Genomic DNA, 16,496 nt, shown 5'->3' with positions numbered 1-16,496 from the left:
AATAATAATAATAACAATAATAATAATAAATGTAGGTGTAATGCACCAGTCAATCTTTTAATGAAATAGCTTGAACGTATTTTAATCATTTGTCAAATAAATAATTTAATTAACGAACTGACAAATGATTTGTATATTTTAAATAAAAAAAAAGGTAATGATCTAATAATTTAAATTGTGTATTGTTAATAAAATATTAAATTATACTTTTTATTTAATTATAATAATTAGAGATAAGTAAACAAAAAATAATAAGTAGCTTTAAATTTTATCCACGTGGTGGTTAATGTCAAATTAATATTTAATATATATCACAATCTGGCTGATTTGGTCATACTTTGATAAATTGTAAATTGAATGGTAAATTTATCTTAAATATTGTATCACCAAATATTTATTTCCACTTGATTTTGTACTTGTGACGTCAATTATAAAGGACAATGTGAATATAAAAATTATAATCAGCCTTTTTTATCTTACTGAGAGACCTAATTATTCATGGAGATCCAATTATTTATTAATATCTTTTCCTTTTATATTTTTAACGCTTATGAATATTCTAATATATATTTTTTGAGGTGCAGAATTCTAGTAAATAAACTTCGTTCTATTTATAACGGTACTGAGTGGTCGTATAAAATGCTCTGTATCTATTAGATAATTTTTATTTATTAATAATAAAAACGATTGATTAATAGTAGAAGCATCACACTAAAAATTGGGTCAAAAAAATATAATAAATATATTGTTATAATTAACAAACTTCTTACAGTTTAAATACTCTTGGCATTTATCCTAATCATTTTTCAGTAATTCGGGTATCATTTTAGAAACTTTCTGCATGTTGGCTCGGTTGTTTGTTTTCTTAGCTATCGCACCCAGCATTGCCTTTAGTACTTTCGCTTTACCGTTTTTGAACTGCGTTACCATTTTCGGATTTTCTTCAAAAATTTTTTGGCATAATTTTATCAGCTCTTCATCGTTATCTATTTGCGCCCAATCAAACTCCTGCACAATCTGCAATATATCCAATGCATTAAAATTCGATCGTAAAGCACATCTCAGATGCTTCGCATCATGAGTCGTGCAATACTATATTATATTTTCTTATACATAAATATATCGCGTGACTATTTCCAAAAAGACTTAAATTTACAAAAGTTTAAAACCAAAAGGGCGTATAATTTTTTTTATTGCCAATCACTTTGCAGACTTAAGGAAAGTGCGTATAAAAATATGTTCTTTTGGAATTAGTGGCAATATATTTTACTATAATATCAATTAAATAATTTACTTGTTCAGGCATTTTATCCGGATTATCAATCAATACGCTAAGAATTTTCGGCACAACCAACAAATTAATTCTTTTTGCTTCTAGTAAATCGACGATCTGTCCCAATTGTTTTGATGAAATTTTTCTAAAAATAATTTAACAAATCAGCTGATCAAATTTCCTATTAATTATTATTTTTAATATAAAATACTTACAGGCTGTCAAGCATCAAGTTATTTTCATTTACAAACTCCATGAACACATTCAATAAAATATTCGATACATTCTTAGGACTTCTGCTATTTTTTTCTGCCATAATATCTTCAAATAATTCCGTCAATTTCATGTTATTCTACAAACAATAAATTAATTATTGCAATTTTAATTGGCTGGCATATTACGATGTTAATTAATAAATTAATTACATGATTAACTTACAACAATCGCTATAGCGTTTAATGGAATTAATTTCAATTCATCAATAAAATATTTACGAATTTCATCAGGCAGTCTCGGTATTTTACATTTAAGACTACGAACGTCAACAAGATTATTTTTATTGTTCTCATCATCAAGATTAACTCGCAGAGGAGGTAAATTCGGCTCAGGCATAAAACGATAGTCTTGCTTCTCTTCTTTATCTCTCATCATAACCGTCTTAGAGTTTTCCGCATCCCATGATAAAGTTTCATTAACTATTTTTTCTCCTCGCTCCAACAAATTTATCTGCCTTTTTATTTCGTATTGGATTGCAGCAGCAACAGCCCGCACGCTTCCAATATTTTTTATTTCAGTTCGAGTTCCCAGTGATTCATTTTGTCTATTTACCGACACGTTTGCATCCACTCGTAACGCACCCTCTGAAATAAATAATTAAATATTGCTCACATGTAATTAAAATATCAATTAATAAGTAAATAAAATAAATACCTTCCATTTTACATGAACAAGTATCCAATCTTTGAAGAATATTCATTAGTTCTTTAACTAAACCAGCTGCTTCCTCACCGTCAGCAAGATCTGGTTCAAAAACTAGTTCCATCAGAGGCACACCAGCTCTGTTTAGATCGACAAGACTTTTACCAATAAAACTGTCATGCAGACTTTTCCCACTGTCTTGTTCTAATTGCAATTGTTTTATTTTTGATACCTTCTCATATGGCTTTTTATGGATACCTGGCGTGTACACATTAAATTTTAAACTCCCATTCACTGCTAGCGGTTGTCTTTGCTGTGTAATTTGATAACCAGCCTAGAATAAATTATTAGTTAAAATGTATAATGTAGGGCTACTTGCTGTTGGTTTAAAAGTGATTACTTACTGGCAAGTCCGCATAAAAATAATGCTTCCTGTCAAATAAAGAAACTTCGTTAATTTGACAGGACAAAGCCAAAGCTGTAAGAATACCCGCTTCGACGCATTTTCTATTCAGAACCTAGTGGAACAGATTTCGAAATAAAATTATAAAAATTGATAAAAATTATGAATGATAATTATTACTGGCAGTGTTCCTGGTGTAGCGCAATCAAAAAATGAAACGCAGGAATTAACTGGCTTTCCAAAGGCGGTACTGGCACCGGAGAATAGTTTTGAATCTGATGATATTTGAGCATGGATTTCTAAACCTACGACAGAATTCCATTTTTTTCTGAAACCAAAAGTTTAAAAGTTTATTCTAAGCAATGCGATAATTTTAATTAATCTATGAGTGTGAATGTAACTGACAAGTGACAATTTTTTAAATTTTTGAATAAATAAATAAAATGTAAGTAGAATTAAAATTTTAAAATGCATATTTAAATCAATGAAAAATCAGTACGCGCATTTTTTCAAATTTTTGAATTTATTTATTTAAAATTTATCAACTGTTTCATGTCTGCTACATTCACACATTAACTTACGGTTTATTTGAAATGTTAGTGCTGCACTTTCTTACATTCTTTAATAAAAAATTTGAATTTCTTAATTTAGAGTAACTCATTTTCATTTTTAATTCAAAATTTCGAAATAAATTTTTATATTCAAGTAAAAAAATTCATCAACTGTCGTAGGTTATGGCTACGTAACAACTGCGGTCACTTGTATTTTATTTTTTATTTAAATTTGGCGCCAAATTGCGCTTGCGTAAAATATCGATTTTGAATTCAAAAAGAATCGATTAAATTAATCGCACATCGCACTATCGACACTGTACTATCGATTAAATATCCTACTGTGAATGTAAACATGGATTTGGATTTTATCAGGTTACGAATCGCTGAGATAATTAAATGTTATTTAATTAATTAGAGAATATAATTAACAGAAATTAACAATGCAAAATAATATATGTAATTTTACTTGCATTGAATGTAAAAATAATTATAACAATGAGCATGATTATTTAAATCACATGCAATTACATTGGGGAGAAGTTTGGAAATGTTTACAGTGCGATGACAAATGTACGTTATTCAGATCACAACTGTCATTAAAAGAACACGAGGGCTTGTATCATGGTCCAGATAAACCATTCAAATGTTTTAAATGTAAGTTGGTGTTTGACCGAGCATCCCAGCTTGATTATCATATCAGGAGTGTTCATTTGGGGGAAAAGTCTCAAACCTGTCAGCTCTGCGGCAAAGGATTTTTTCGCAAAGCTGATTTGAAAACGCATTTGAATGTTCATCTTGGCACCAATCAATGTATTTGCGAATTTTGTGGACGTAAATTCAACCACATTTCTAATTTAATTCGTCATCTAAGGACTCATGAAGGTATTTCAGTTTGACGTTTCTTTCCATACTTTTCAAAAAATATTTTGGACAGTTTTTGAATTCAAATATAAATGTCTAAGAAAAAATGATATTTGAAAGAAAAAATATAGTATATTGTATGACATGGGATGAAACAAAATAATTTCAGACCAGGGTGAAGTCGGCTGACATCACCCGGAGTCTGAAATCGTGTTTCATCCTGAGTTACACGCTAGATTTTTCATGATTACCTGGATTGGAACTTAAAGTTTCAGTGTCAGCAGTCAGAAACAAGTTAATTTAAGACCAATGGTGTGATCACCTGTCAGCGTAAGCTTAAATTGTCATTTGCAATTTATAATTACTATGTATTATTGACATGTACCTAAAGATCGGAACGTTGTTCGCGCAACGAAAATGAAATAATTCATGTAATTCGACTGCTTAAGGGATCTTTCCGGGAATTAGGGGGTAGTCTAAGATTTTTGGCTGACATACCAGCATTTTTATGCGAAACATTTCAGAAATCTAGTCATCTAGTAGATTTTTTACTTTCTAATTTTCTTTTTCATTGCGCGAAAAACGTTCTGATCTTCAGGAACATTTATTGACACCAATTTTTATAAAACTTAATCACAGTCAGAACTGTCATTTACGTAAATAAAATTACTAATAAGCAAATGACAAGTATCAGAGTTTAAATTGCGAAAGTTTTCAGTCGACGGGCAGAATAGTATATTACATACCAAGAGAGGAAAGTAGGACATTTAAAACCGCGTGTTTGCCACCCTCGCCTTTGCTTTGGGTAGACAATTACCCAGTCGGGTTAGAATTTTCTACTTTCCTCCCTAGGTGTGTAATATACTACATGTTTCTTTACATAATAAATCATTTTTCGTAGGAGTAAAACCATATCCATGTTCTATTTGTGGTAAAAGATTCACTCAAGTTAGTTCGTTAGCAAGACATAAATTAATTCATCAAAGAACTAATGAAGATGAAACTGATGACCATGACGATGTGAGTTTCATAAATTCATTTATTGGTTGCTGTTATAATTTTTAAATAAATTTTTAAATTGAGAGAAAAAATCAACTGTAAATTTACAAAAAATTTCTTCACGATAAAATTATTAAAAATTTATTATTACAGAGTATTAATAAAAACAAATTAATTAAACAAAAGCCAATAAAACGTAATCATTATTGCAAAACATGTGGCGATAGTTTTCAATTGATGACTCTATTGAAAGAACATGAAAAAACTCATAATCAAATAGAACCCATTAAAAATTATCAGGTAATTAATTAATCACTTAATTAAATTTATTGTAATTAGGTAATTAGTTAAGTGAAATTATTACAAATAATTAAAATTGCTTTTTAGGTTTTACAAGGATCAGAAATTCTAGATCAGCATAACTATAAATTAAATTTACAAAATCACTGTGATATTGATAGGAATAAAAATGCGAATATAAATACCGATAATTTTTTGGAACGTATTGATACAGTTCGTGATGAAAGTATTGATATTTCAGACATATTGAATCCTTATTGCAGCGAATTAGAATTACCAGCAACAGATTTAATGGAACGTGAAAACGTTGATACTGAAATGACTAAAAAATTTACAAACTTAGATATATCGACAAGAGAAATACGTAATAATAATATTAATATAAATAATATGAATACGTGTGTTCATATTGAGAGAAATCAGTTTTTTATTGAAGTATGCGAGTCAGATTATTTAAATAATTTAGGGCTTAACTCAATGGAGTTATCGGATAACAATAATTTTAATAATATAAATTACTGTGCTGATAAATCGTACACTCAGTCAATAGCAATTGCTGATAAGGATCTAAATGATCAGTGGGATCTACAATCGCAAGTGCGCAATGACTTTATTGGATTTAATCACCAGAATGATTTGACTGCAGTTGAATTGAAGGGTAACGCAATCGATAATGAAGCCATTGATTCAACAGTTAATTCAGTATTTGATCACTTGAAAGACACGAGTATTAATTTATTGGAAAATTTACAATTACAGCCGATAGATCAAAATTCTGATTCTCTTTGTGGCTCGGATGGTCTCGATGCTGGTTTCCATAATGAAGAAACACAGACGCAAACGCAAACGCCGATGGTACGTTTGGTACAAAATGAAGAGGGAGAACAATTTTTTGAACTAGTACGCGATACAGTAGATTTTGAAAGTCATGGACATAATTTACACATTGAAAATGAAAATGTGCTTTCGGTAGCAACGAATGGCCCAGTGAGTTCGTCGGTTATTGGGAACGTCCGCAAAAGACGAGATAAACTACGACCGCGTGATAAAATTAAAAAAAAATTCAAATGCTCTGTTTGTAATAAATCGTTTTCGACGGCTTCAAATTTAAAACAGCATGCGGGCGTGCATTTTTCGGATCAACAAAAATTTCAGTGCAAAGAGTGTGGAATTTCTTTTGCCTGGAAGTCGACGCTGAATAAACATATTGCTGGTAATCATCGACCTGATGGACCATTAAAATTCGTCTGCGAGATTTGTCCTAAAGTTTATAGCACTTTGTCGCAAGTTAACGTAAGTTTAATTAAGTGTTAATTACGTAAATGTAATAAATTATTTAATATAATAAAATTATGTTACAGGAGCATGTGAAAAGAGATCATTTGAAGGAGCGTAATTTCACTTGTTCGGAGTGCGGGAAATCGTTTTTCAAAAAATTTGATTTAAAGTCTCATATACGAACGCACACGAATGAACGGCCGTATGCTTGTAAAACTTGCGGTAAAAGTTTTCATCACCAGAGCCACATTATTCGTCACGAACGTGTGCACTCGGGCGAAAGGCCGTACACGTGTGACATTTGTCGGAAGAGTTTCACTCAACCTGGGTCACTGAAAGCTCACAATCAACGACATCATTTAACTAAAGTTGACATCCTTGATTACCAAATTGATGAAGATGATCCACTGGCTCTAAATGTGGCTTAGTTTGAATTAAAATATTTTTTTTTACTTTTATTTATTTCTTTTTGATCTCATAACGACTGAGAGTGTCGTGAAATTGTTCTTTAATTTATTTATAGTAATTTTAATTAGAATAAATTGTTTTCAAATATAAAAAAATTTGAATATTTATTTACTGTACTTGAGAGGAATATATTTTTAAAAATTAAAATCAACTAAGAAAAGATTTAAAAAATTATTCTTTAGAATTTTCTTTAGACATTGGTGTACTTTTTTCCATAGAGGTGATTTATAAAATTAGTTTAAATGATTGAAGGTAAGAAAATCCGGTTTTCGCACCGAGTCGATTATAGAGCACAACCTCTCCCGCTGTCGCATCCAAGGCGTGCAATAAAAAAGATTTTTTACTTTTAAATATATAATCGAGACAAGAATATTGTGTTGGCTTTAAGCAAACTAATAAACCGTTTCGAATGCCAACTCAATAATGTAAATCGGTCAATCCGTCTAAAAGATAGAATATTTATATATATATGTGCATACACTCGGACATCATCTCGGTTTTCGAAAATTGGCCCGAAGCCAATCACTTCCTTTTTTTTTTAAATTTTAAATTTTCTTAGCGGGCAGTTTTAACAAATAATAAGTTCATGTATTTAATAGTTCAATTAATATGAGTGTGAATGTAACTGACAAGTGTCAATTTATTAAATTTTGGAATAAATAAATAAAAAATGTAAATAAAATAACAATTTTTTAATTTGTATTTAGATCAATGAAAAATCAGTACGCGCATTTTTTTAAATTTCATTATTTTAATTAATTAATTAATTGATTTATTTAAAATTTATAAATTGTCTCATGTCTGCTACACTCATCAATTAATAATAATACATTTCTAAAATTTTTTCCATTTCCGAATGCACCCTTTTTATTTTTTACATCAACGAAGTCCGCGAAAAATTTAATATTTCAAATAAATCAATAATAAATTATCCGAATTAAAAATTACAAACAATTTGAAAATGAATTTAATTAATAAATGACATTTAATATTTATGATTATATTTAAAATAATAAATATCGATAAAATAGAAAACTATGAATACATTTATCACGCGACATTTTTTCTCATACTCAAACTGTCTTACTGATCTACTTTTACTTAAATAAATTACAGTGTAATTGCATCAAAATAATAATAAACTCATTCAAAATATTTGAAAGTACTAAAATTACTTAAACAAATAATTAGTCAATACGACAATGAATTTTAAAGTTTAAATATGAAAACATCTGTGTAAAAAAATATAAATAAGGTATATTTACAAGTCACAATATTTGAAATGAATAATTTAATTTAAATTTATTTACAATTAACTGATTATTTATATTTTTTAAATTACATATTATTGAATTAAAATATATGAATTATTGTCATGGATCTAGTGTGCAATGACGTTTGACATGTCATAGTACCAAGTCCTGAATTTTAAACAAAAAATTATCGACCATCAGCGATAAATGGAAATGTTTTTATTTTGTCAAAAAAATTATTGACAGTTTACGTCACTTATTATTATTATTTATTTATTTAAAAATATATTATTATATTTTTTAAATTATTGCGGTAAGTTTTTAAAATTATTTTTATTTAATTATCTCCCAAAAGTTTTAACCTCAAATAAAAAAAATTATTTACATCAATAAACTTATAATTATTATTTATTTTTACAGGTAATTAATAAAAATAATTAAAATGCTGTATCGTACGTGTAATTTATTGAACATACTTTCTGGTAAATTAACTCATTACAATTTGGATCAGCTTTATTATCTCCAAGTATCATTAGCGAAACGTCACTCCAGTATTTTTGTAAAACAGTCTAGATGTAGAACAAATAATTATTATAAATTACAATTTAAAAATAATCTTGAAGTCTGTGATAATAAATCTACAGATATTATAGATATTAAACGTACAAGTATTGTTATTACACGACTAGCATCCAGTGATGATAAATCATCAGGCGATGATGAAATAGTTAAATTAAAAAGTGAATTAAAATCAGCGATATACAACAAAGTGATTGAATTTAAAAAAAAAGATGTAGGAATTGTCAAAGAACGTGTTTTAGAATCAGTCCCCTCACCAAATGACACTGAAATTTTAAAAAATGATTCAGGAACAGACTCATTGCATCCGGATGTCATTAAAGGTTTGAATTCTTTCTATAAATTTATTTATTTATTTATTTATTTATTAATTAATCAATTAATTAATTGATATTTCAGCTAAAACAGTACGAGTTGATCATTCAGCAGCATCACTAGAGAGAAATTTTATAACTCCAGTACGTGCGATGTTGGATTTTTTACTGAAACCATCAGATCTTGAATCATTACCAAAAACTAAACGAAGATCACCTTACGAGGACAAACCACCGATAACTGTTTACTGGAGAAAAGACGTTGAAGCTAAGTAAGAGGGTTTGTTTCATATCATATATCATTTTGATTATGTATATATTTATTTATATTAATAATATTTTTTATTTATTTTAAAACAGAGCCCTCGAAGTCTGGGGTTCGCGTGAAGCTTTGATGAAAGAACGGCTTAAAAGAGAACTCGAGCATAAAACTTACCAACAAAGTAATTTTATATATATATTTATTTAAGGGCATTCTGAGTAGCACAGAGGCAACTTTAAGATGTCTTTGAAAAGGACAAGAAAAATTTTTTTTCTTTCAAAACCAAGTTTTTTTTATATAAATAAGACATACAGATGTTGGTCATAGGACTCATAGGAAAATTGTCTTCTTTTTTCTGTTTCAAAAAAGTCATTTAAATTAAAAAATCCTAAGATGACTTATTTGACCCTCACTTGTAATTCAATTTTTGTTGCCACTTCTCAAGTCTTTTAAGCAGATGTTTTTTGGAGATATAAATTTCTGATCATCGTCAACATTTTGGTGTCATCGATAAGTCCAAAAACAGCCTCAAAACTTCTATCCTATAGAAATCACAAAGCCAAGTGTGCTACTTGGGCAGGCAGTGCTCCCACTTTTTAAAAATATTCAATGACTTTCAACTGTCATAAACTTATTAAAATTTAATTAATTAATTAAAAAAAAATGGAGCGTTAATTGACAGAAGCACAAAGTTGCCATTTCGCTGAGATATAGAATTTAAAAAAATTACTTACAGTTGTTATCAATTAGGAGTTAAACCAAATGTTGAATGAATTTAAAACTACAAAATTTGAAATTCAAATTATAAAATTGACATGAAGATTTTACTGAAATTTATTTTCCATATTTTATTTAAATTCCAATTGATATCAACTTGAATTAATTTTTTTAAATCTATATCAGCGAAATTGCAACTACGTTGAGTCATTCAAAATTTTCAAAAAGTCGGGGACACTGTCTAAGAATGCCCTTGATCACAATAATTATTTATATGTAATAATAATAATTGTTATTATTGTAGATATTTTTACGGTGAAAAGACGATTGAAAGATTTTAGAAAAGAGATAGGCAACGAAAAAAAAATAGAAGAGAGAGAAGGACTTTTCAGTCGTTCGGGTAAAGTCGTATTGACTGCTGTTATTATGTAAATATTTTTTGAATTCGTTGCAATTACTATCGATATTATTTTTCTATTATTAATCAATTAATTTTTTTATTTTTTAGAAATGGTAGTAATTTTTTATTTAAATTATTAGCGTGGATTTATACTGGCTCTCACAGTATGTTTTCAGAGTGTATACATTCCGCAGCAGATACATTTAATCAGTTAATTTTAGCCTATGGAATACATAAATCTGTCCAAGTAATTTAATTTATCAATTATAAAGTAAATAATTTTTTTTATCGTTACTAATATTTGAATAATATTACAGAACCCGGATGCAGATCATCCTTACGGTTATACAAATATGAAACACGTGTCATCATTAATATCAGGCGTAGGAATATTTTGCGTTGGTACTGGACTGTCAATTTATCACGGTATCCATGGGATACTTTTCCCAAATCCCGTAGAATCATTTTACTGGGCGTATTTAGTACTAGCAGGATCACTAGTATCTGAAGGAGCGACATTATTGGTTGCGATAAATTCGATAAGAAAAGGAGCCGAAGATAAAAACAAACCGTTCAAAGATTACGTTCTTCTGGGCCATGACCCGTCAGTTAATGTCGTACTTATGGAAGACTTTGCTGCAGTGATCGGTATCGCGTTGGCTGGGTGCAGTATGGGACTGACGTCGTACCTCGGAGACCCTATTTACGATGCCATTGGATCTTTGCTTGTTGGTGGACTACTGGGTGGCGTTGCTTCATTTATTATTTACAATAATGTGGCAGCTTTAGTGGGTCGTAGCATTCCGCAAGAGAATCTTGATAAAATAAATGCGGAAATTGAATCTGATGTTATGGTAAATGAGTTTGTAATTTAAATTACTTTTTTTTATGTATAAATAATTATTGTTTTATTGTTTTATTTACAGGTACGTGCTATTTATGATGTAAAAGGTATCGATATGGGTAATAATCTCGTTAGATATAAAGCTGAAATTGATTTTGATGGTCGGGAACTTACAAGAGCTTATCTTGATAAACATGATTTAAGTGCTATGTTGGAAGTAAGTTTTTAAATAATTCATTAAAATAATGTTTTTTAATTAAAAATTTTTGTTACTTAATCAGGAAGTTAAAAAAATGCAGAGTATTGATGAACTTGAACCATTTCTATTAAAACACGGTGAGAGTATTGTAGATATGCTGGGCGGTGAAATTGATAGAATTGAATTAAAACTTAAGGTAATTTTAAATTATATAACAGGGTGATTGGTACAGTGAGTTAACATGACCAGTAAATGAAAATTCCCTGAGTCGTTTTGATCACAAGGTGACGGAAATCTACAGCCGAAATGAAATGTTAAGTTGACTACAAATAGTTGATAACTGTCGTCAATTTGGAAGTTAAATTTTGCTCATTCAAGTTTTTTCCTCAAAGGCAATTTGCATTCCTGTAGCCGCTGTAGATTTACGTCGACTTGCAATTCATGTTGTACTCATGAGTAAAAACTTGGAACAGCAAAACTAGACGTAAACTTGACGGAAAGTTACTGGACAGCAAGTTTTTGAAGACAAGAGTGGCTATCAGAGTTATTAAATTTTTAACTACGTCATGTAGATTAATCATAGCTGAGATAAAAGATCTAGTATCCGATCACTTCATATGTTTGTCTATCTATATTTAGTAAATATAGATATACAAATATATGAGTGATCGGACACTAGTTCCTTGATCGTGTACTGGATCTTTGACTTTACATAAAGGAAATACTTAATTTTTTGTTGCATCCTTTATTAAAATATTGAAAAATACGACCGTTCATTGACTGGTTCAAAGTTCACTTACTGGCTCAGTCACCCTACAATAAATTTATGAGACATTATTTATAACACTTATATTTTTTATAGAAAAATAACCCGGCAATCCGACACTGTGATTTGGAAATTCTATAAAAGTAAATTATAATCATAAAATCTTTAAAAGTGATAAATGTAAATAAATATTTATAAAATATTTAACTTAAAAAGAAAAAAAAATAAGAGCTATTAGAATTGCTTGTGATTAAACTTAAGCAAAAAATATGAGCCTTTAATAATTTTGTTTGCTTTATATTAATTTTATTTATAAATATAAAGTAAATAAATAATTTCTATGGCTATAAACATGACTGTATATTTAATAAATATCTTACATAATTTTATTTATAATTCCACATAAATTTCGTCATAAAAAGATAATAAAAGTAATTAATTTAAAAAGTCTTTAAAAAATTTAGTTTGCAACATAAAAGTTTGAAAGTGAATTTAAAAATATAAAAGCGTCAAGTTACGCGTTAACGTGCAGCTGTCACTCGCCATGTGGTCCGACTCTCATGTCATTAAATATTCATTCTCAATTACACGTAAATGTTTATATTCTACGTGAGCGTTGAAGTTATCTCAGCAATTCCATCTTCATACTCCATAAGCTCAGCATTATCATTGAAGTAATTGCAGCAACTTTTGCACCATTTCGCACGGCAAATAAATAACAAAGGATGTTTACAAATATGACAAGTACGTGTCGTATGTCGCGGAATGCGACTTAAGAAATGTCTCGTTACTTTTACTGAATTCATAACAAATCCTGGATATTTTGATCTTATTCTTGTACATGACACGCAATGATAATTACCGCCGCACAATGAATAAATCATTTGATGACAAAAAAATTTATTAATTGTCTTCAATTGACTCTGCCGAGAATTAACATCCTCCATATTTTTTAAAATTTACTACACCGGCTAAGTTTGTGCTCCGAATGACAGCCACCGGTTCACTGATTCAGTGCCTCAATACTTTACCTCTCACACTAAATAAAATAAAGTGGTGGGGAGTGAAGGCCTGAGGCCTTTTAAAAAATGTTATAAATCCTCACGACTTGGAAATGTTTAAAATGAAAATATAAATTTTTAAAAGCGACCTTGAGATAAAACGTAATCAGTCACGCATTGATTTCATAATCACATTTAATACTAAAGAATAATTGAAGATAAATTTACTAGACTTTCTTTTTTATTTTTTTAAATTCATTACAAATGAGCGTTGAAAAATAAAGTATTAATTGGTAAGTATAAAAAAATAATTATATTTTCAATTCACTCATACCTGCTCCGAATTTATCAACCCACACTAAATAGAATTCAACTTTTTTTAAATAACGTTGTAAATATATTTTTTTTAGTTTTGATTTATTCAAATTGGGAATTTTGAATTTTTTAGGAAGTACCGAAGCACCTTTAGCTGCTCCACGATCATCCTCGGCTTTATTAAACAAAACATGTAGATCAGACAAAGCAGCTTTCAAATAATAAGTTTTGTCACCACTGGGTCCGCGGATTATTTTATTGACGGAATCATTGATGGCAGTTTCAGCATCTTCGGGCAGTATATTGCATTCAATAGACTTTTTAATAACTGCTTGTGCAGCTAGACTGTCATCCTGGAATACTTTATCCCCACCAATTACGTCATTGAGGTGTAGAAAAATTTCTAAAGCTTCTCTACAAGAATCTTGATGCTCGCCATTGTAATGAAGAGCCATAATGACGTACGCGTAAAGAATATTGACCAGGTTGTGAGACAATGATGGAGAGGCTTTGTACAACCCTCTGATATGTGCAATGGATACTAAACCAGGACAATGTTCCCTGTACTCTGATGAATTCTCAAGTTCTTCAACAAGTTTATTATCAACCCGAGACCACCAAGGCACCCACTGCGGCAATAATTTGTCGGTTTCCTTATTGTAAATCATGGCTTCAAATTCTTGACGTTCGGCATCAGTTAATGCTGCCCAGAGATCATTTGGATTGTTCATGTCAATGTTTTTGACTCTTTCAGCGAGATCTGGTATCTCTTCATCATCATCTGAATCAATTCCCTCATAAGATTCATTTAAATCTTTCAGTATCTCATCATCATCATCATCATCGCCGTCTTCTTCATTGTCAATGAATAACTTTTCATCACTCATCAATGCTTCCTTGTGTCGTTTTAAAATATTTGAAATTTTGACCAGATAATCTGGGTCATTTACTCTAGACTTCAACTCTGTTTCTACGCATTCTTTATAAAATTCTTCAGAACAGCCCACGTGTGCTTCTGATTTGTAACATTCTGATGTACAATAACGTTTGTTACATCTTGGACACGTGTATTTAGCTTCGGAACTGTCACACAGTTGACATAAATTTTCAGATCCCGGTAAATTCATTTTTGTTTATTATTTTTATGTCAGCAATGACCTGGTACCGGTTAACTTGTAGATGGACACTGATTTATTTATACACTTGTCATTAATTATTAATTTATCAAGTGATTCAAATAAAAAGTTGATGAATCTGATGATAATTTAAATTAAACTTACAAAAGAATAAATTATTTAAATAATAAATCGTAAACAATACGTGCAATTTGCGTTTGTTTTTAGAATAACCACAAAGATGGTGAATTTTAATACGCGCATGTGCGCTGTCACGTGTTTTGGTGACCGCTGCGTAAGAGCGCCAATTTCAAACAATTACTTTTAAATATTTAATAATTAATGAATATCAATTTAAAAAAATATTGACATGTTGGTAATTAAAGTATGAGCACAAACTTATGACATATATATGAAATTTATCAGTTTAATTGGTGGTATAAAAGTTACTGATTGTTTTTTATAAAAATTAAGATTTATTGGATGCGTTATATATTTAATTTGATAAAAAATATTAATTATATTTAATTATCTTCAATTAATGTACCATTAGACATTTTTTTATATTTAAAAACAGTCCCCTTTTGCCGCTCATTCCACGACACAACTTCAGACTTAGATAAAATAAATTCTGGATCAACAGCAGCTTGTTTACATTTTTCAAAATTTGAAATATTATTTTCACTCCTATCTTTAAGTTTTCTTTTCTTCTTTTCCGGCACCGGCAATATTTCTTGCTCACAATTTATAACATCTGTAGAATCGCTCAGTAATTTTATTCCGCCTTTAACTTTTTTTTTCTTTTTACGTTTCTCAGGAGTAACTTCAACTATTTCTATTTCTCTGCAACAAATAAATTATCAAAAATTCAATAAATTTATTTACTCATAAATAAATAAATAAATACATATATATAAATGAATGAATAATAAACAAACCTATCAAGATGTTCTCTCAATTTTTTACCAACAAACTCTTGAAAATGTACTGATACTCCAAAATTATAAAATCCATTATTTTCTTCTTTCTTTTCTTTAAATTTATTCAAATCACTTATTTTTTCTTCTGAAAATACAAACAAAATTAACCCAATAAATAAAAAAAAATAACAAAATTTTATGAGTGTAAATGTAGCAGACACCAGACAAATTTTAAATTATAAATAAATAGAGTAAATAATTTAAAAAGTAATATTTATAAAAAATGCACTTATTAATTTGAAAATTTTTAAAATGCGCATTTTTTAAAAAATTTATTTTATTAATTATTTACTCTATTTATTTATAATTTTAAATTTGTCTGATGTCTGCTACATTTATATGGTACTGAAGTTATCAGACGTCTGACAGTTTTTGAATTTTTTTAAAAACGATTAACTATAAAAAAAAATATTTTGAAAAATTGCACCTATAGTTTATTAAATTTTCTACATGTGCATATTTTTAATTTTTTTTTTTTTGTAATTTATTTGTTGAAAAAAAAGAATACGAAAATTTGTAACTGTCTGTTAAATTCAGGATCTTTACATTTGCACTCATCCATTTTTTAATTTTTTTGGAAAAAAAATTCCATTTTATTATTTAAAATTTTTAAAAATTGTCAGATGCCCGCCAACTTTACTGTCATCAAAATTTTAGGTTATCCCAATAACTTGCCTTGTTCATTATTTTTATCTCC

The 16,496-nt window shown here is 29.0% G+C and overlaps 4 protein-coding genes across 6 annotated transcripts; 2 read left to right on the top strand and 2 right to left on the bottom strand.

Annotated features, from left to right (window-relative positions):
* Positions 1-55: 55 nt before the first annotated feature.
* LOC130663402 (glutamyl-tRNA(Gln) amidotransferase subunit B, mitochondrial) lies at positions 56-3,366 on the bottom strand. Of its 2 annotated transcripts, XM_057462598.1 has the most exons (9): positions 3,176-3,366; positions 2,775-2,922; positions 2,596-2,709; positions 2,204-2,525; positions 1,712-2,133; positions 1,489-1,625; positions 1,295-1,418; positions 771-1,017; positions 56-650 (listed from the first exon to the last, which is right to left on the bottom strand). In XM_057462598.1, the coding sequence occupies exons 1-8, from the start codon at positions 3,259-3,261 to the stop codon at positions 796-798; spliced, it is 1,575 nt and encodes a 524-aa protein (XP_057318581.1). In that variant the 5' UTR covers positions 3,262-3,366; the 3' UTR covers positions 56-650; positions 771-795. The 2 variants fall into 2 exon arrangements, with proteins under 2 accessions (XP_057318581.1, XP_057318580.1); XM_057462597.1 differs by having other exon boundaries at positions 56-1,017.
* A 98-nt stretch (positions 3,367-3,464) lies between these two features.
* On the top strand, positions 3,465-7,195 carry LOC130663401 (zinc finger protein 135-like). Its single transcript, XM_057462596.1, has 5 exons — positions 3,465-4,030; positions 4,911-5,029; positions 5,162-5,308; positions 5,396-6,601; positions 6,670-7,195. The coding sequence occupies exons 1-5, from the start codon at positions 3,589-3,591 to the stop codon at positions 7,012-7,014; spliced, it is 2,259 nt and encodes a 752-aa protein (XP_057318579.1). The 5' UTR covers positions 3,465-3,588; the 3' UTR covers positions 7,015-7,195.
* A 923-nt stretch (positions 7,196-8,118) lies between these two features.
* Positions 8,119-12,739, top strand: LOC130663390 (proton-coupled zinc antiporter SLC30A9, mitochondrial). 2 transcript variants are annotated; one of them, XM_057462575.1, is made up of 11 exons: positions 8,119-8,309; positions 8,440-8,620; positions 8,728-9,209; positions 9,286-9,472; positions 9,561-9,643; positions 10,484-10,607; positions 10,688-10,826; positions 10,897-11,433; positions 11,506-11,640; positions 11,705-11,818; positions 12,485-12,739. In XM_057462575.1, the coding sequence occupies exons 3-11, from the start codon at positions 8,750-8,752 to the stop codon at positions 12,527-12,529; spliced, it is 1,824 nt and encodes a 607-aa protein (XP_057318558.1). In that variant the 5' UTR covers positions 8,119-8,309; positions 8,440-8,620; positions 8,728-8,749; the 3' UTR covers positions 12,530-12,739. The 2 variants fall into 2 exon arrangements, with proteins under 2 accessions (XP_057318558.1, XP_057318559.1); XM_057462576.1 differs by lacking the exon at positions 8,440-8,620.
* LOC130663394 (zinc finger HIT domain-containing protein 2) lies at positions 12,664-15,886 on the bottom strand. Its single transcript, XM_057462583.1, has 2 exons — positions 15,758-15,886; positions 12,664-15,662 (listed from the first exon to the last, which is right to left on the bottom strand). The coding sequence occupies exon 2, from the start codon at positions 14,829-14,831 to the stop codon at positions 13,701-13,703; it is 1,131 nt and encodes a 376-aa protein (XP_057318566.1). The 5' UTR covers positions 14,832-15,662; positions 15,758-15,886; the 3' UTR covers positions 12,664-13,700.
* Between the last annotated feature and the right edge of the window lie 610 nt (positions 15,887-16,496).

Source organism: Microplitis mediator, chromosome 2 (genome assembly GCF_029852145.1).
Source record: "Microplitis mediator isolate UGA2020A chromosome 2, iyMicMedi2.1, whole genome shotgun sequence".
Taxonomy (NCBI): domain Eukaryota; kingdom Metazoa; phylum Arthropoda; class Insecta; order Hymenoptera; family Braconidae; genus Microplitis; species Microplitis mediator.
Note: the sequence above shows the minus strand (reverse complement) of the source record. Positions and strands in the feature narration are given on the sequence as shown.

Bases quoted from the DNA above. Each gene is read 5' to 3' on its own strand.
- LOC130663401 (XM_057462596.1), top strand. From the start codon at position 3,589: ATGCAAAATAATATATGTAATTTTACTTGCATTGAATGTAAAAATAAT. The intron at 5,030-5,161 runs GTGAGTTTCATA...TTATTATTACAG, and splicing joins AAACTGATGACCATGACGAT to AGTATTAATAAAAACAAATT. The intron at 5,309-5,395 runs GTAATTAATTAA...ATTGCTTTTTAG, and splicing joins AACCCATTAAAAATTATCAG to GTTTTACAAGGATCAGAAAT.
- LOC130663394 (XM_057462583.1), bottom strand. From the start codon at position 14,831: ATGAATTTACCGGGATCTGAAAATTTATGTCAACTGTGTGACAGTTCC.
- LOC130663390 (XM_057462576.1), top strand. From the start codon at position 8,750: ATGCTGTATCGTACGTGTAATTTATTGAACATACTTTCTGGTAAATTA. The intron at 9,210-9,285 runs GTTTGAATTCTT...TTGATATTTCAG, and splicing joins GCATCCGGATGTCATTAAAG to CTAAAACAGTACGAGTTGAT. The intron at 9,473-9,560 runs GTAAGAGGGTTT...ATTTTAAAACAG, and splicing joins AGAAAAGACGTTGAAGCTAA to AGCCCTCGAAGTCTGGGGTT.
- LOC130663402 (XM_057462597.1), bottom strand. From the start codon at position 3,261: ATGAAAATGAGTTACTCTAAATTAAGAAATTCAAATTTTTTATTAAAG. The intron at 2,923-3,175 runs GTAAGTTAATGT...TTTTGGTTTCAG, and splicing joins ACTAACATTTCAAATAAACC to AAAAAAATGGAATTCTGTCG. The intron at 2,526-2,595 runs GTAAGTAATCAC...AATTTATTCTAG, and splicing joins ATTTTTATGCGGACTTGCCA to GCTGGTTATCAAATTACACA.